Source organism: Phasianus colchicus, chromosome 1 (assembly GCF_987193195.1).
Source record: "Phasianus colchicus chromosome 1, bPhaCol1.hap1.1, whole genome shotgun sequence".
In the NCBI taxonomy this organism is placed as follows: Eukaryota; Metazoa; Chordata; class Aves; order Galliformes; family Phasianidae; genus Phasianus; species Phasianus colchicus.
The window spans coordinates 62,090,093-62,108,846 of record NC_143436.1 but is presented as its reverse complement, the minus strand read 5'-3'; the positions used below and the strand labels follow the sequence as shown (position 1 = coordinate 62,108,846).

General features: G+C 40.0%; 1 protein-coding gene across 19 annotated transcripts in view; it reads right to left on the bottom strand.

Annotated features, from left to right (window-relative positions):
• The window catches only part of CACNA1C (calcium voltage-gated channel subunit alpha1 C), a 467,840-nt gene that overhangs the window by 248,255 nt on the left and 200,831 nt on the right, over positions 1–18,754 (bottom strand). Inside the window, exons 1-3 of one of the 19 annotated variants that reach the window (XM_090145375.1) lie at positions 10,583–10,727; positions 9,976–10,190; positions 9,617–9,698 (exon numbers count right to left, since the gene is read on the bottom strand). The exons of 17 other annotated variants lie outside the window; for them this stretch is intronic. In XM_090145375.1, the coding sequence (XP_090001501.1) occupies positions 9,617–9,619 (3 nt within the window). In that variant the 5' untranslated portion in view covers positions 9,620–9,698; positions 9,976–10,190; positions 10,583–10,727. Of the gene's footprint in view, positions 1–9,616; positions 9,699–9,975; positions 10,530–10,582; positions 10,728–18,754 lie in introns of those variants that run through there. One more of the 19 variants, XM_090145382.1, reaches the window with a different exon arrangement.

The following is an 18,754-nucleotide window of genomic DNA, read 5'->3' as shown; positions in this document are numbered from 1 at the left end:
GGCACAGGTTATCACTAAAAGCACTACGCTGTGGAAATTAAGATTATCTGGTGCAACAGTTGAAGCTCAATAACATACCACATTCAAAAGAATGCAATATAGAAAACATTACCTTAGGAACATACTGAGTCCCACCATTTCTTGTCAACGATGCTGCAATTTTGTCTTAATTACATATAATTGGTGCAAATATACAGAAGGAAACAGGAAAATGCAGACTAAATGCCAAAATTCAAATTCGTTTGGCAAGGATGAGGGAGCAAGAAGCTGGAATCTATAGCCACAATTTCCAGCTATGCTACTAAAAGTGAGTTTCATAACAGTTTTGTCCTCTTCTCCCACTCCCCCTCTTCCCCTTCCTGCTCCCCCCTCGAGTTCTGACCTTTATTTTCAGTCCTCAATTTTCTCTTCATCCTAACACCACAACCCTGGTGATGACTTAGACCTTTATCTATATAATTTGCAATTTTGTCTCTTCAGACTTAAGATTTGGTGGACATTTGGAAATTCAAGAATTCTGTATGTGTATAGCTGATTAATTCTGTAGCCTGTGATCCATAGAAGACTAAGACATACCAGGAGTCAACTAAACTATTGTGAACCCTCAGTCAAGGAAAATGGGCACTCATTAAACCTCAACGCCTCTCCCGTGAGATGTCTGAAAGGAGCCTCCTCCAAACTTCATGAAGAACACTGAGAGTTCAACAGTGGTGAGAACATCTGCACAAGGAGACTAGGACGCTATGAATTAGACCTTTATCTTAAAAGTCAAGGAGCCTGATACATTTGTATGAAAACACAGAAAGATTCACAAAGATTCAGAAATCTTGAGCGAGGAGAAAAAATACAGAGACCTGACTTCATAGACCGGAGAGAAAGGAGGAGATTAAATAGCTAGGAGAAAGACTTAATCCAATGATAAATATGATGAAGGATCCAGATACATTATGAGTCTCTGTACACTCAAAAAGCAGCTTATGAACTTGGAGGCATAAAAAATGTGGATATGCAGAAAAGGGCATATATTTAAGCATGACATATGAGGGCTGCTCTGAAAGTAAAGCCTCCTACTTTATTACATTGGCCCATAACATCAGAGGCAGATGGTGATATGGCAGTAGCGGCTGAACCTTCCCACCAATATTCTGCTATATTTTTTTGCCATACAGATGGCAGCAGAGGGGTGATCTGACAAAATGGTATCTGATATGGAAATGTGTATGAAGCAAATGGGTGTCATTGAATCCCTATACACAGAAAAAATTGCACCCACTGACATTCATTAATGCTTGCTGAATGCTTACATAGACTAAACAGCAAATGTCAGCACAGTGAGGCAGTAGATGGTGCATTTCAGCAGTGATGACGCTGATATGAAAGACGAGCCATATTCTGGATGGCCATTCATAGCTCTCCCACCACAAAATGAAGGGTGTCTTGATCAGCTGATTTGCATAAATCAGTGGCGTACAACCTGGGAATTGCACATGGAGCTGAATATCATCTTCAGTGAGTTGGAAACAAGGGTGGCAATGTTGCGATACAACAGTTTTCATGAGATGGGTCCCATAAATTTTCATGGAAGGACAGAAAGAACTCTGTATGCAAATTTGTCAGTACTCATTGAATTAATACAGCATTGAAGGTTACAGTTTTCTGGGTAGCATCATTACAAGTGACAAAATATGTCACCACTACAAGCCAGAACCCATGGAGTGACAATATGTGAATTCCCCAGTGAAGAAAAAAGTTCAAGATGCAGCCCACAGTAGGTAAAGTGATGTGCACTGTCTTTTGATATAGGAAAGAATTTCTTGAAACTCAAAGAGACCATCAACCCCTACCACTACATTGCAGTGCTGACTAAGCTGAAGGCTCAGACTTCCAGAGTCAGGCTAGAGAAGACGATAACGCTTTTCTTGCAACATAATAGTGCCAGGCCCAATACTGGTTTGAAGGCAGTGAAGTACATTGCCAGTTTTGGATGGACTGTCTTATTGCACTTACTGGATAGCGTAGATTTGGCATCTTCTCACTTCCACCTGCTGTTCAGGCTGAAAGATGGCTATATGGACAACATTTTCCTAGCAATGATGCCACCACTGCAGCTGTGAAACAGTTGGTCACTTCTGCTGATGCAAATTTTATGAGCACAGCCTGCGTGCTCTTGTTCATCACTGATGAAAATGCATAGGTATTGGTGGTGACTACACTATAAAACAGTGTTTTGTAGCTCTATCAAGGAGTGTTATTGTGTTCTTTGTGTTCATTGTAGTTTCTATGGAAATAAATAGGAGGCATTACTTTCAGAACATAATACATGCAGCATTCCTGGGTTGAAGGCATGGGCTAAGTGGTCAGATCAGCTCTGAAGGGATAAAGCAAATGAGTCAGATATTACAAGGATTATTAGACAGTGGACTTCTACTCAGTAAGTATGGCAGAGCTCACACATTCAGTCAACATTTATTAAGAAAAGTAAAAGTATATGAGCAAGTAGCCCTCGGGAGCTTTAGAATCACAATGCAGCAGCCTGGTAAGCATTCAAATGAGGAAGCTGTCCCAGGACTATCTGAGGCCTTAAAATCTGGGTATCACACATTGGTTAAAAAAAAAAAACAAACAACAAACAAGACTAGATAAACATGATTTGATGTGCTAAACAAGTTTTATGTCTTCTATACATAGTGCTATGGAGAACTCATGTCAGTCTTCAGTCTGGCAGATGTTACTTGATAACGACTTGATTTTGGAGATCATAAAGATATCTGTGTGTTTGCTGTAACACAACCGAGTTCATCTAGAAAAGCTCTTTCTGCATAAACATTTGCATATCTTTCTGCTACTTATTATTCCATAGACTACGAGTTCTTTTGCTAGATCTCCCATAGAAATTTTTCCAAACATTAATACAGTAGTGCAGCACCTCAGCCTACAGCCTGATAAGCTCTCTCAGAACACATGAAATCTCATGAGGAAGTGGGAGAGAGGAGGAAAAAGGTTCTTGTGCTGCAATTATGGCAAGCGTAATTCCTGACTTAAAGTAGGGAATGTCTCCGAGGTTGCTAGCTGTTGTGCAATTAGCTGTCTTTTTTTTTTTTTTTTTTTAACCCCTCTAGATTATATAACTAAGTAGAAAAAAAAAATGCAGGCTCCTATGTCATTCTTCAGTGCAAGCTTCTAGCTTCCACACTGGTCAGAAACAGGCAATATCTGTGGCTGGACAGAAATGTAATTTTCTGTCCTGGGAGAATTGAGGGGATTTTAAAAATCAGTTTAAGTTACTTAAAAGATTAAATTCTGAAGTTTTTAGCTTCAAAAATTTTTAATGATAATTAGCTTAACTTTCCAAAGGAAAGGTCATTTTGAAATGAAAAAGCACTGCTTTCGAAATTAAAAAAAAAGGTTGTAACAGATGCATAGGAAATTTTGAAGCTTTCCTCTCCCCAGAATTATTTGTCTTGAAACATTAATAAAAAATAACTTGTATCTATGAACTGGTTTAGTTCAGATGAATCCACTTAAAGTGAAAAATATGTTTCATGTAGATATTAATGACTAGCTTCATGGTTTTGTAGTAGCACAGTACATAGAATCATAGACTCCTTAGAGTTGGAAGGGACCCTTACAGGCCATCTGGTCCAACCCCCCTGCAGTGAACAGGGAAACCCACAGGAGATCAGGTTGCTCAGAGCCCCGTCCAGCCTGACCGTGGGTGTCTCCAGAGATGGAGCACCAACCACCTCTCTGGGCAACCTGCTCCAGTGCCTCATCACCCTCATTGTAAAAGATGGCTTCTTTATATCCAACCTAAATCTCTCCCCTTTTAGTTTGAAACAGTTTCCCTTTGTCCTATCACCACAGACTGGGCTAAACAGGGCCCTCACATGCTATGAGGTTTCGCAGAGCTGGAACCAAGAATCTTGGTACGCTGTGCTTTGTTGATTTTGGGGAGGAAAAAAGATCAAGATACTGGGAAATTAAGAAGTTTTTTTCTAATTTGGCTTTTACCGACAAACAGAAGGGCTGTTTTCACTGAAATCATTTAAGAAGTCATTTGGAACTGCCAGGTAAGTAAGAAGCTTGATTGCTTCTAGATTACAGTACTTTAAAAGTGGACCTAGAAACACAGTCATTAAGTTGTAGTAGCATGACCAAGCAAATCCCTAAAGCAATAACCAGGGAATCTTGAAGCCCAAACATTTATACCATTAAATAATAACAAGAACACAAAATATGATTACTGAAAAAGAGAACCAAAAGATCAATAAGTGAGCCTTAATATTTGAGATGAGAGATGGATGACACAGATGAGCTTCAGATCATAGTGATGAAGGAGCACTCTGCAAGTACTCCAGAGGAGATAACCTGCCTCTCCCTTCCTTTAGTTTTTGCCTAAGAGAGTCAGCATTTCCTGACCAATTAGTAGTGTCTCCACAGCAAGGAAACAGTTCTGGTCCCTCAGGAATGAGAGACTGCCCACAAACAATTTGGGTGCGAATAACCAAATTCAAGTACCTAATAATGCAGGCTTAAAACTGAAGAGCTGAATTAATTCTCTTAAACCTTTTTTTCCTGCAAGTTAGTTGTGCTGGCTCTAACACTGCCAGGCAGTTTTTAATTTGAAAGCAGCCTTTCAGCTGGTATAGCGAGGAAATGACAGCAGGAGATGGCATCAGGCTGCAGGGCCCATGCTGGGATGCAGCTCAGGGTGGCAATCTGAGGGCAAGGAGCAGTATAGGTGACCAGGTACAGGACGCAAACACAGTGGGAAATCACATGCCACTGCTGAAAGGCTATAGGAACTTGAGTGCAAAGCCAGACTTGCTGGTGGCACAAAGGTCTCAGGCGAATGAGAGGAATGGCAGCCTTCCTTTTCTAAGCACTTTGAGACATTCAATTAGCTGTAGTCTCTTGCGATGCACAAAGACAATCTGCTGCTGCAAACAGCGGAGATTATTTTTCTTTGCTTAGATTGCCTCTTAACATGATCACAGTGAAAATCTCAAGGCTATAAGCTTACTCCATTTATGATAAAATATGAATAAAAACTGACAAAGACATAAGATTTTTCTTTTTTTTAAGATTTCCATAAAAGGCTGAGGAATCCAAACAAAAGGGTCTTGATTATTAGCTCGGGACAGCCTATCATCACTGCTCCGGGGACAAATTGCACCACATGCCAGAGCACACAGAAGACACAATAATTTATCAGTCAGAATGCAGAAAATTGTAGAGCACATAGTGACTTTTCCAGATCCCATTTCTTCCCTGCAAGTCTTCAATTTCTGCCTTAAAGAAACAGTGCCATGCAGCTCAAGGCTAAAATGCACTTTCAGAGAGAAAGCAAAGAAATTTATTACATAGAAAAGCATTTAACTTTGAGGACCAAACATGGAAGCCTAAATTCAAGGTTCACCTCTTCATTTTCCCCTTAACAACTTAGGATGGGAAGACAGAATAAGAGGAAAGTATAAGGAGGGGATCTCAAGGAAGTGGACCTCAGTAGTCCCAAAGGATTGTTGGGAAAAGCCTCCAGAGGTTGGCCTTGGGAAAAAGGCACTAAGGAGAGGTGTGTGCTCCTTAGAGAAAGAATTCTAATAGCCCTAAGTGCCAGTTGCTTCCCTGGAAAGGCAAATCACACAATAACTGTGACTACTCTGTGAGCTCTTCACTGAGCTAAAACATGAAAAGGAGGCAAGCCAGTAGTGAAAACCAAGTCAGGCTCCCAAGCAAGCAAGGTTCCCAAGCCCAAAAGGCTTACATTATATTACAGAACATTATCCACTAAGAGCATTCAGGGTACAAAGTTGGATGTTACCAGCAAGATGCATCAAGAAATCATTCAGTAAAGACATGGGCCATTAAGATAGGCTCAAGAGTAGTCTCCCATGAAAGTGAAACTGAACGTTATTGATGGGTGATGTCAAAAAAGGTCAAGTCATTTAATGCTTTTTTTGCACTGATCATCACAAAAGATGAGCTTTCATGAGATGGTTATCACCTTTAATTCCGCTGACAAGAGTGCAAGATCTAAGCCTTTGAATAGAGAAAGCAAAAAACAAAATTACAAAATAAAACAGATTATCAAGTGTTAGTTAAATTAGATTTTGTTCAACTTGCCCAGATCTAATGAGCTTCATTTCCAGTCTAACCTATAGGTTTGGCTGATAAAATCCAGACCTTTTAGCTGTCATGCGGGGAACTTGTGAGAATGGTAAGGCATTAGACATTACATTTACCGTCCTCTAATCTTTTATTTTTTCAAAATACATGTAAGGAGAAGCAAGGGAATTAGAAACAATCAGTTTAACTTCAATTCCTGGAACAAATTAAATAGACATTTATAACTATATGGGAGGTAATTACTAACACCCAACAGGGATTGGTTGTGGGGGAAAAAAAAAGCCAACAGAAGAAATCAAACATGCCACACCAATCTAATTTCTTTTTGGGATGTGGTAACAGGCTTTCTGGTGGGAGAGGAAAGCCATTAGATTTTGTATATCTTGACTGGTGTAATGCATGGAATATGCTTTTATGTGTTGTAAATGTAGAAAACTAGGAAAGCAAGAAGTTGATAAAATAGGTATTAAATTGGCACAAATAGTTTTAGAGATTATTTATCTATATTTCACTGTCTGTGAAAAGTTACTGTCTGTATACTGAGATGTATGAGAAGGTGACCAGCAGGGACAGGGAGGTGATTGTTCCCCTCTACTCTTCCCTTGTGAGGCCCCATCTGGAGTAGACAAGAAAGGCAGGGAGCTGTTGGAAAAGGTCCAAAGGAGGGCCACAAAGATGATCAGAGGGCTGGAGCACCTCCCCTACAAGGAGACAGGCTGTGGGGTGATCTTATTGCAGCCTTCCAGTACCTGAAGTGAGCCTACAAACAGGAGGGGAGCCAACTCTTCACCTGGGTATATAATGGCAGGACAAAGGGGAATGGTTTGAAGTTGAGGGAGGGAAGATTTAGGTTGGATGCCATGGTGAAGTTCTTCACAGAGAGAGTGTTGAGGTGCTGGAACAGGCTGCCCAGAGAGGCTGTGGATGCCCTGTCCATGGAGGTGTTCAAGGCCAGGTTGGATGGGGCCCTGGGCAGCCTGGTCTTGTGTTAGATGTGGAGGCTGGCAGCCCTGCCTGCAGCAGGGAGATTAGAGCTTGATGACTCTTGAGGTCCCTTCCAATCCAAGCCATTCTATGATTCTATGAATGAAATAACATGCAGATTCACCCTTCCATTCCACCAAAGTTGTTTGGGTGACCATTTCTGGGTGCCATATGGGAACTGATTACAGAGAGCTCAAAGAGAGAAATGGAAAATATAGGAAGATTGAAAAAGATTACCTACAGGGACCTACCAAAGGCACAGGCACTGATGGCAGATTCTAAGTATCTTCCAGGTAGGAAGTCTTTAGATAGTAACAAATGCAACCTTACAATAAACTAAGTACAGAAAAGCAACAATTGTCTCAATTTATTTTGCATGTCAAGGTTCATTCCTGTGTATCTATGGTTGAAAATTAATTTTTGCATTATATGTATTTCAGTTAGCGAGTCCAAAATAATTAGACGCTATCTTGGCAGCGTACAATTTTATACTGTGTGTTTATACATGCATTTAAATATATGAGTATAATCCTTGTGTTTGTTTTTCTTAGAACTGTCCTTATTTATGTTGAACTACTGAGGGTCAGCCTAAAAGAACTGAATGAGAGAAAATAATGGCCACACAGGCTGCACATTAGTATGAAAGATAGCACTTCCCATTGATAGTCATGTCTCAGATCTCCAGAAACACAGCTTCTGCTTCATTCTCTGAGCTCCATGTTAAAATCCACTGCTTAGTCTTAAATACCACTGTGTTAGGAGACAACACTTAACCTGTGAATGCAGAGCTACAGGAAAACTCCATATCCTACAATTGCTGCTCTTTATCTTGCTCCATCATCATCCTGGTCTCTGCATCCCCTCTGCCTTTGCAATTCAGTGTATGCAGTAGCAGTCATCTTCTTAAATTCCTTTAGCAGTTATTAATTATTCTCATGGATAGTAATAAAACTCTCAGATTGTTACAACAATCTATACTTTTGACTATTTCTGAACTTTTAATAACACTCCTTCCTTTCCCCAGTAAAACAGCCAGAGTTCCAGACAGAAAGACTTCCCTTCCACATCCTCAGCTTCTCCCACAGCTCCCAGCACTGCCTGTCAGCCCAAATGTCAGCCCAGCTCATTTCCCAGCACTTCACTCCTCTCCCCGTGGCATGGCAGCAGCTGCAGGCTGTGCCACCCTGCATTATCCCAGCAGCACTGAGCCGGAGGCACCGCTGTCACGGAGGATGGCAGCAGAGTGCAGAGCATGAAAACAACAGCAGCAGGTGGGCAGAGCAGAGAAGGCCAGATTACTGTCTATGTGATTACTGTCATTGATCTCAAGTCAGGCAGAAAGCAGAGCATGCTCTGCTTTTGCTTGTTCCTTCCCTCTGCTGCTGCAGAGCGATTCCTGAAAACACCGTGCCGAGCTGTTGTGCACTTGTTAAGCATTGTTTTAAGCACTGAAAACCACCTCAGTCAGAGTAATTGCCCCTTACAGCAGACAGATGCTTCCCTCAAACACAAGTAATACAGAAAAACAGACACGGAAGTCTCCAGTGCTAGCACCAACTTGAAAAGCTATTGGATTTTTACATGTGTATAGATTTCTGTCTCGCCATACATTGGGCCGAACAATGTTTGAAGTGGAAAATGAACTTCATCCTTGTAGCTCTCCCTTCCCCAGGCAGCAAGGCTGCTGTGCTCCTGAAGTAGGGAAGGGCCAGTGCAGGGGCAAGAGGCATCACTCCCCTCCGACACTGGGAGCAGTCCCAAATGCACTCTTGCATCTGATTCCCATCTCTGCTAATTCTTCTCTCTTTTCTCTTTGATATTTAACAGGGTCATATTTTGTCACAGCTAAGTGTTTTCAATTCTGTCTGTCAAATCTCTAAATGAAATCCATATATTTAAAAGGCATACAGATTTATGTATCAATGCTTTATACAAAAATGTCATATCTGAATCTTAAAACAGACTTTCTAAATTTAGCCAGAAAGCTTAACACCATCGAAAACACAGCCTTCGTCACAACACATACCTTCTCCCTCCAAAACTGGATCCAAACTTTGCTACTTGGCCTCATCATCAGGTTAAGAACAGATGATAAATTAAGACCCAGATAAAGCCTGTGTCCATATGAAATATAAATCTATTTTGAAGCCTGATAATATTACATATGCCCTCATTTTCATCCCATTGGTCTTGAACTAGACAAAAAAATTGAGAAAATATTTGATTTGGGGAGGGGGGGGAAGCTACATTCAGGGAGCAGAAAACTCCATAGCCCAAATGAGGTTTAACAAAAGCCTACTAAATAAATCTGTGGACCTCCTGAGACTTTCTTCATCATCCAGTCACAAAAAGGGGAAGAATAAATGCATCTCAAAGGCAGCTGCATGAATCCAAGTAAATAGGTATGAAAAATGGAGGTGCGGTTTAATGCTCATTCATCTATCATCTACTTAAGTTTTTTTTCAAAGCCTACAGTTTCATATCAAGATGCATAGTATCTACTTACCATCAAAAGCAAAACTTCTTTGGTTTGGTTTTAAAAACTGGCTGTTGGAGAGCTCCTTGTTAGACAAGGAAGAAGGAAGTTCCTGGTAGATAAACCATTTAGAAATGGCAATTAACTGTTTCAGTCAACATGAAGTAGAGTGGCTTCACCTTATATTACATACAACCACCGTTAAGCAACTGTCTTGTAATCACCTGTGCCATTATGCCAGAAGATCAACGTGAAAAGTTTATCATCTGTTCCGGAGCTGAAAAACATTTCCTCCATTTGTGGGCTCCACTTCCAACCTCATTCATCAGCCTGCTCTCACAATTGGTACAACTGTATGGTGAACAAGCAGTGAGGGCACAGACACTCACCTGCAGAAGCTCTGAAAGCAGGATTGCCAGAGCTACGCTTCCTTTTTTGTAGCCCCACTAAACTTCCCATGCTTTCCATTAAAAGATCCTGGATACCAGCAACAGAGTTGGGCTTCCTGCCTCACCCTGCCTTCTGCAATAATCATCCCTTAGTGTGGCAGTCTCCCATGGAGATGCTTGCATGCTGTCAGACAGAGTTTGATGTTTGGGTGGTCCTGTGTGGAACAAAGAATTGGACTTGGTAAGCCTGGTGAGTCCCTTCCAACTCAGGATATTCTGTGATTCCAGGGATGTCAGACTTGCTTAGATGGCACATTTCTGTGCTCTAATAGCTGGGCCGCAAGAGCAAGGAAGCTGTTTCTCATTCCAGCCCCAGATCTCACAGCCACAGTCAGCCAGCTGCAATTGCAACAACTGTGCCTAAAGGTGGCTAGCACCCTCATGATGAACAGTTTAAGACAGCAGAGCAATGGGAGATCAGCCTCTGCTCCTCCTGCAGGCCTCACTGTCAGCTCCAGCCATTAGCCTGGACAGCAGCAAATAAAAGCCCGACTAAGCTGGAAGCAGGAAGAAACCCCAGGCACCCAGCACTCATCCAGTAGTGTACCTGCCTCCCTCTCAACAGTTTAACTCCAGCGAGTGCAAGCTACTGCTTTCGGCCTGCACAAGATAAAAGGTGCGACAAGCCGACCTGCGGTTGCCATGGAGACCAAAAATCTTTACCAGCGCCATGGTAACGGACTACAGGATGTGCTATGAAAAGCTTGCTGCACACCCGAGTTGAGCTTTTTCGTATTTTTAAACCAATTAACTGAGAGCACAGTTAAATTAGTTTCTGTTTAAAGAAAGGCACTGTCAAAATGGAAGAGACGTTTGTTGATGTCTTTTACTTTGCAAAACAGAAGGAAGCAAAACCATAGGGATATTACTAGGGTTCATCCGATTGTTTTTGAAAATCAAAATCTTCTCTTTTCAAGTAAGAAAAACAGTTTTCATATATTTATGCTGAATTATAAGAAGGAAAGGGTTAGGAAGCTTTGTAACAGCCTTCCCTGTGGACACAACACTATGCCCTTTGCATTTCCAAGGTGCTGACACCACTCGAAGTTTTGAATGGACAAGAAGCAATCTTCATAAGGAGGAAAAAATAAAGGTTTCAGTGAAACGCTTAAAATAAATGTCATAAATCTGTGACAGAAGCTGAACATAATACAGCAGGCATAGGCTGCATTCCCTTTGAACTTCCCATGCCTCAGTTTCCCCAGCTTTAGTAGGCAGTGAGTCTCCCCTTTGTACCAGAATACTGCAATACCAGGAGTCTGAAAACACTCAGCTATCACCAGGAGGTGTTTCGGTTTTCTTCTTGTTTTGAGCACGTGCCTCAAAAGCATGCTCCTCCATGAGGAACTTGATATCCAGAGCTCTGCGCACACAAAGCTATCGCTGCTGCACCAGGAACCTCTTTCTGTGCTCAACAAACGTAGGAGGTGAACATTTTATTTCTTCAGGTTAAAGAGCAAGGAATACAACAATGCCTGTTATCACATAAACAGGAGATACTAAAAGTGAGCAGGCACAGAAGTAGTAAATTGACAACCATATATTCTCCACTGCTGAAAAGGCTGAGCAATGCCTGGGGAACACCTGCCATGGCCACATGCAGCGTTGGCAATGCTATCTGAAAAACTCAGGGTGAAGTGAGCTTATGTTACCAGCCACTATCGCGTGTGTGGCAGAGGGCTTCCCAGAAACATCTGCAAGCTCAGAGATTTGGTTTGAATCCAATTCATGTATTTTGGGGGGGTCAGAAGTCTGGACCTCAGAAGTGAGAAGAGTTTTGAAGGAATAAAGAATGTGTTCCTTTCAGGGATGTAGGTGGCAGAGCTCTCCTACTGAAATCATGCAAAAGACTGTCCTCGTGTGACCCAGTTGTAAATGGATATCTGGTCATTTGTGCTGTGGACTGAAATCTGGGCAGACGCAGCCGCAGTCACACAGGCTCTCCAGGTAATGAGAGTGAGCCCCATCTGGACACACTTTGAGGTTTGCTTTTTAGTAGCTTGCCTTTGCTTGTACCATAGTGAAAGCTTCAGCAAGGAACATCTTTGGAACACAGTATTCAGTACTGCACAGGCACTCCAGCCTCCCAGCAAGTGGCACGAGGGAGGCCAGGCAGAAGGATACTGATTCTGTAAGTTTTCATCTGAAAACTGCCATTTCTAATAAACAGCCTGTAATAGCTAAGAATATTTTCTCAGAATTTAAAGTGAGCAAACTCAGGTTTCTATATAAGGCAGCTACTGCATCAGGAGAAGATGTACTGGGTAGGTCTAAAAAAAACTCTCAAGTCTGTCTTTGTTCAGAAGACAATTTGCTCTCACTTTTAGTTATTGTGCAATATAAAAAAAAAATATATCCCATTGAATTAAATACACGGAAAGTTTATTTTGTTGAAATTAACTTAAGGTACATTCCTGAGGCATCACAAGAAGCAAAAAGAGAAAGGGATCTCTTATACAAGACAAATACAAGGCAGATACTACAGTAAACATGTTGCAATCACCATGGAAACACACCCCTAAAGTTTTTGACAGGTATTTAAACAGCAAGAGTCTAGGCGAAAGGCATCCAAGAGTACAAGCTAGAACTCATAGGTTTCTTTCCCCTAAAATAGAGTGAAGGCTCAGCATGAGATAAACACTAAGGACATCAAACAGAAAAAATAGGTGGGTAAAGACTGCCAAGGGAACAGATAGAAGATATTTTGATGGCAACTACTGGCAAATGCAGCACTGGCTGATCAGCAGCAGGAATCCATTTCAGAGTTTTTCAAGAGATGCTAAAAATACTCATGAGTATAAGATGCCAAACCAGCTAGCTAGTCAAGGAGAAGCAAGAACAAAAGAGGAAAAATCCCAACATGTTACAGAGGCATCTTACAAAGGAGAATCCCTGAGAAAAGAGAACAAAGTGAGAATGCACTTCCATCTCCAGCTCATGCACTATCCTGCATTATATTAACAGCACAATTTATTAAGTGAGGGGTCGTTTTTTCGTTTTTGTTTTTTTTTTTAATACTTCACTGAAAGTAAAACTGTGAAATAGGCATTTCGTGATAGATCAGATTCTCTAAAGTGGTTTCACAGGACAGAGACAAGCAGTCTAAATCCAAGATTTAACCACAAGGCCTAAACTGCTAAATAACTAAAGTCTGATCTCACCAACCTTTACACTGTTCTCCAGGGACAAATTTTAGTGGTTATCCTTAGTGATGCAGAGCTACACCCTTAGTTCTATGAAAAGAGTGAATTCTCATTCTGGGTGGTTTTCCTTTTATCTGTCTAGAATGCTAGTAAAGTTTGTCTTTAATCAAATTGCAAACCCAAGTGATTAAAAAGAGATTTAAACACATGTCAGGCTGAAATACAGATTGAAATATTGGCTGGTGGGACGGAGCTGTGCTTTACTAATGAACCTACAGAAATCAAGTCTTATTTTGTACCATAGATAATATTTCTTGAGATTCAGAATTAAATAACAGACAGAGATAGATGAAATATGCCTGTCCCTGAAAATAGCTACTCATTCTTCTTTATCATATTATAAAGTCAAACATATTCTTCTGAAAATATCCTGCGTCCTGAATTGCTGTAGCTATGTGGGGAATTGCCTGCAAGTTCTTTGTGTACTATGAACGTTCTCGAAATGGAAACTTTCCAGATGTAAGACAAATGACCAAAAAGATATTAATAACAACATAAAAATTCACATCTCCAGTTCGTCCACTCCTGACTAAGTACAATGCAAATTGCTGATCAAGAACGGCTGAATGAAAATATTACTCATTTGAAGACAAATTTCATTTTGGAGTTCTGATTTTGACATTGGCCAGTGTTGTCATAACAAGAAGAAATTACTTGCACTAGCTCTAGTCTAAAACTAGTTGACACTTATGGCCTGAGAGTTTCTATGCTTCCTTATTCTTCTTCAAAATACTTCTTTATTCCTCAAAAATACTACTGTCAAAACACTCTAGCTTCCTTAAAAGGAGATGATTTCCCAAGTTATTATGGGGAAAGTTAGTCCCCGTGAGATTACAAGCTTATGAAAAATCAGGGGCAGGAGCAAGCAACTTCAACCTCTTTTGAGAGAACCCTATTACTGTTTGGCTTTTCAGAAAAATACCTCTAGGCACGTTCTGCCTCCATCTACACCTGAAATCCCACTGACACCCAGGTGCTCCATCTGGCATGGCTAAGAGTAGAATTTCTCTTGTAGTTTTTCTATCAGAATTATAGACTTTTCTGTTCTTTCCTTCTCAGTTACCCTGATGTTTTACCCACTTACATTAAATGTATGTTGTATTAATGACAAATGGGCAGGTGGCAGACCCTTGTATCATGCATTAACAATCTCTACTGCCACTTCAACCAAGTAAATGAGCAGCGTCAGCTAAGAGAAAAGAAATTACAGGCTTTCTCTCATACTTAACAGAAGAAAACAAAGAAACACTGTGCAAACTGACATCCCAGAAAGCACAAGAAGACTTACATGCTGGTCTGTTTGGCACAGGAAAAAATACAGGTACATTACTGTAGAAAAATTGTCATCTTGAGCTGCTCCCTTCAGAGCCTGCCAGAAATCAGTCATGGACAAACCACAAATACCTTGAAGGTTCAGACAGGCATTCACAACGTCAGACACTTATCATAATCTCTTGAGTCAGTAGAATGGTCTTTATTGTGGTTTCTTGATGCTTCTGCACAGAGCACCGAGGTATGAAAAATATGAAGCATTAAGGCAAAAAAGTGCCTGAATGTTTTGAAATGACAAAAGGAGCTCTATCTGAGTTTTGTGGGAGGACTGCTGCTATCTCTCATTTTATTTAAACTGGCTTATATATCCCAAAGCGCTTGCACGGCAAGGCAGTTTGGAGCTCTTATAAGTCTTTAAGCAACATACACTATCCTAATTAGATTCTAATCAAATCTCAGAACTCTAAGTATCATTTTTTAACACAGAAAAAAACAAAGCAAACAAAAAAGTATATCTGTCTGCAATGTAAGAGAGATTTCACTGATTTCAGAAAGAGATGGGTAAAAACTTCACACAGTTGCTGGGTTTTTTTCTTCTTAACTTGGGAATAGAAGTACAATGAAATAACGAGTCTTACAGCAGTGAATCAGGAGATTCACTCAGCAGCGCAATGTAACAAGAAATAGTCAAAGATTCTGGAGCCTACAACTCAGTCAGGGACACAAGACCAAATATAATAGTAACCATTCTTATTACACTCTCCACATACAAAATTTCACCCACCGGACTATATTCAAAACATTACTCAAGCAGAAGAAGTCTTACAGAAACACAAAACATGGCCATGGCTTATTGAAACTAGCAGCACTCAGGGATTTGAGAAGTGAACAGAAACATTAAGTTAAATGAGGGGACAACTGGAAGTCCAGAGAAATGCTTAAGGGATGGAAAAAAGTCTCTGGCCTTAATACACCAATATCCTAGACAGAGATATTGATGCATAGAAGAAATCTGTTTTTCAAAGAAACTTCAAGTCAGAGAAGGTGCAAAGACATTTATTAAGACAGGAATAAAAGGAATAAGGCAATCTAAGGAAAAAGAAGAGAGCTAGCATAGCAGAACAATCTTCTAAGAAAGTTTCTCATACAAAAGCTATTATTGTTCTTCACAATGGAAGGAAAACAAACTACTCTGCTGAAAACAAGAAATGATTGCATTACTGAGTTTCTAAAGACATTCCCTCTAAGAATTCACAGAGGAAGAGGAACAAGTAATATTTGGAGCCACAAAATATATACACACACACACACACAATATTTACCTCCTCATGCCAAACTAGGTGAGCAAATTTATTTAGTATTTCTCTGTGCTTTCCATGTTCTCCTTGTACAAGATTTGTTCACCTTATGACAGGGTTGCTTCATTCAAAACAAATCTTTTCCTGAATCACATTATATATATATATATATATATATATATATATGTATATATATATATAACATGCTCACTACTGCCTTGTATAAAATCAGAAAGAGAAAAAGCAGGCTGCAGTGCTCCTGAGTTGTTTAAAATATAAGGGTGCCATTTTTCTCACACTGATTTAATGTGAGAATTGAGCTAGCAAAATGAAAGTAAGCATCTTGCTACTATGTGCCTTTACTGAGAAAAGAATGACCACTCTTTGCTTACAGGCACCAGGAGAAGTTTATGAAAAACAGCAGGAAAAACAACAACCAGAGTCTGTGATAGCAAGCCAGCAAGAATTTGTGCATAACAAAAGTTTAAGAGCTTTTAGCTCCTTGAGCAGTTAATGGTCTCACGTCCCAACTTTGTGGGTGTTTTTCCATGTTACTAAAGCAACTTGAGTTTATTGAAAAGTTCAAAAATTCAAGTTCCAGAAGAGAGCTGAAAAACATGCAAATAAAATATTTTGACACCACGTGTATGACAAACTGCAGAGACAGAGCCTGCTAGCAAAACAGACTGAGTGAAAGCTCAAGTGCTAAGTACTAAGCTCAGGTTATTTCAACCATGAATACCTAAACTGAGGCTTCCTTAGAAGACAGCCACACCACATAGGACAAGTCATAACTATTTGGTCTCTTCTTGAGCTTAAATTCTGCAAGTGTCAATGAGATTGTCTAACAACAACTAGAGGCAAAGTTTGGTGCACACAGTCTCTACTCCAGCTGTCTGTACCCAAAAGGCATATTGAATCAAATTCATATCCATCCCTACTTTTACTGTACAGGAAGTCCTAAAAGAAAAACAAACAAAAAAACCCTAATCGGTAATGCATTTGAAGTATGCAAAAACAGATGCCACAAATGGCTGAAAAATGGCAAACTCCTGTATTGTTCAGGAAGGTTTAATTATAAGCAACCCAAAGATCCATTTAAGCCACATGTTTTGATTTAAAATCTAGGGGTTAAAGATATATTCTTCTTGTTGGCTTCTAGCTTCAGGCCACTTTGTCTAAGGTAATATGATTACCATCTCAGGACTAGAATTGATCAGAAGTTTTTAAATTATATTCAGCCCTCACAAATCAAGTGCCTTTTCCTGGGTTTGGTGTTTGCTTTTGGATTTGAATTTTATAGTTACTGCCATGATATTCTCCACACACATCCCAATCCCCAACTCTGATTTTAATATAATTGCTATTCTGTGCTTTATTTCTCTTATTCTCGTTACTACGAATCCAACCAGCTAGTAAATCCTACATGAAGCAGGGAAGCTATGTACAGTCAGGTTTGGATTACTTTCTCTCCTCTCTCTGTCTCCTTTGATCAGTTGTTTTATTGAAAAAGCACACACTCAACATTATAGCAGAACAGAACAATGAAACAGTGAGAGAGTTTAGATGGCTTGTCTTATCATTTCTGCAATTATGATATTACTTGGGTTGACCCACAAACTCATGGGATGGCTAAAACATTATCTGCAAGTTTTCATTCATATTTATTTAGTCATTAGCATTTATGGCTTTTATTATTAGTAATTAAGCACTCATGTTACAGAAGTTTTTATTTTACTCTTTTTAATAAATGTTCATCTCCAACCAGTACTTCTAGGTCAGAAGCATGCATTATCTAAACTTATTAACACACAGAATAAAGAAAATAATCAGATGGTCTCCTTCAGTTACAAGGAGGGAATGACAAGTTTAAGAATGGAAGAAATAGCCAGATCATTTATAGCAGGCACTAAAAGTAAGGACTGGAGAAGCCAAATGGAAACATATGATTGCCTTTGACTGCTCCCTGGATTGATTACAAGCCAAGGCAAGAACAGTTTGGAGAGGTCCAGGTTTTAGGCTCCCTGTGAATTGCTAAGGTGCAGATCAAATAAAAGCAAGTGTATATACATGTCACGCTTGCTAATTCAGTTTTCTGGAACCAACAGCATACCCTATTTTCTTACGCCTGCAAATTGGTTCATATGAAAGCATATGTACCTCACAAAATGGTTTACCACATTGAGCAGATACTATAAAAACACAAAGGAGGGAATTCTTGACTATTGTAATGGCTTGCAATGGAAAACATGCCTATAAACCAAAAGATAGCTAAATCTGCCTGTTAGAAATCACTGGAACTTCCCCAACACCCAGGGCATGCAGGACGTGCCAGGTTTCTAGAACAGAGAAAACAGATTTTCAACTCCCTGAGCCAAATTTTCAAAGCTATTGAGAAGACTCAAAGGGCTAATAGTGCCAAGTGAGATTTTCAGACACAACTAACTGAGTAAAGGCATACATCGTCTCCAAGGCCCTAGACTATTTAGGCACTTCAGAAAATATCATTAGGCATATATCTGAATCTTCAGTTACCTATGTATTTTGGAAGTCTGGCCTCCATTCTCTGTCAATTCAACCATTTTATTTACTTGTTGCCTACTCATGTTTACACTTTGCCATTCACAACAAATGCAGTAGACCACTGACCTTGGAAAAGGGATCGTAGAAAGCTATTTTTCAGTGCTTTTTAAAGGAGAGACTAAGCACAGAATACCACCTCCTGAAAGAATAGACTGAGCAGCATATATATATATATTTTTTCTGTTTAACCAGCGCAGCCATAGATTATAGAGAGTTTGGTTTCATTATATAACAACCCATCATTGTTCCCTAGTACATTATCTCATCAGGAGGCCCCATTTCAGAGAGGTTACAAAGGCACACATTTCTTAATAGCAGAGCTAAGTGGTGGCATGATCTAGTGGATTAATTATGTAACTGGCA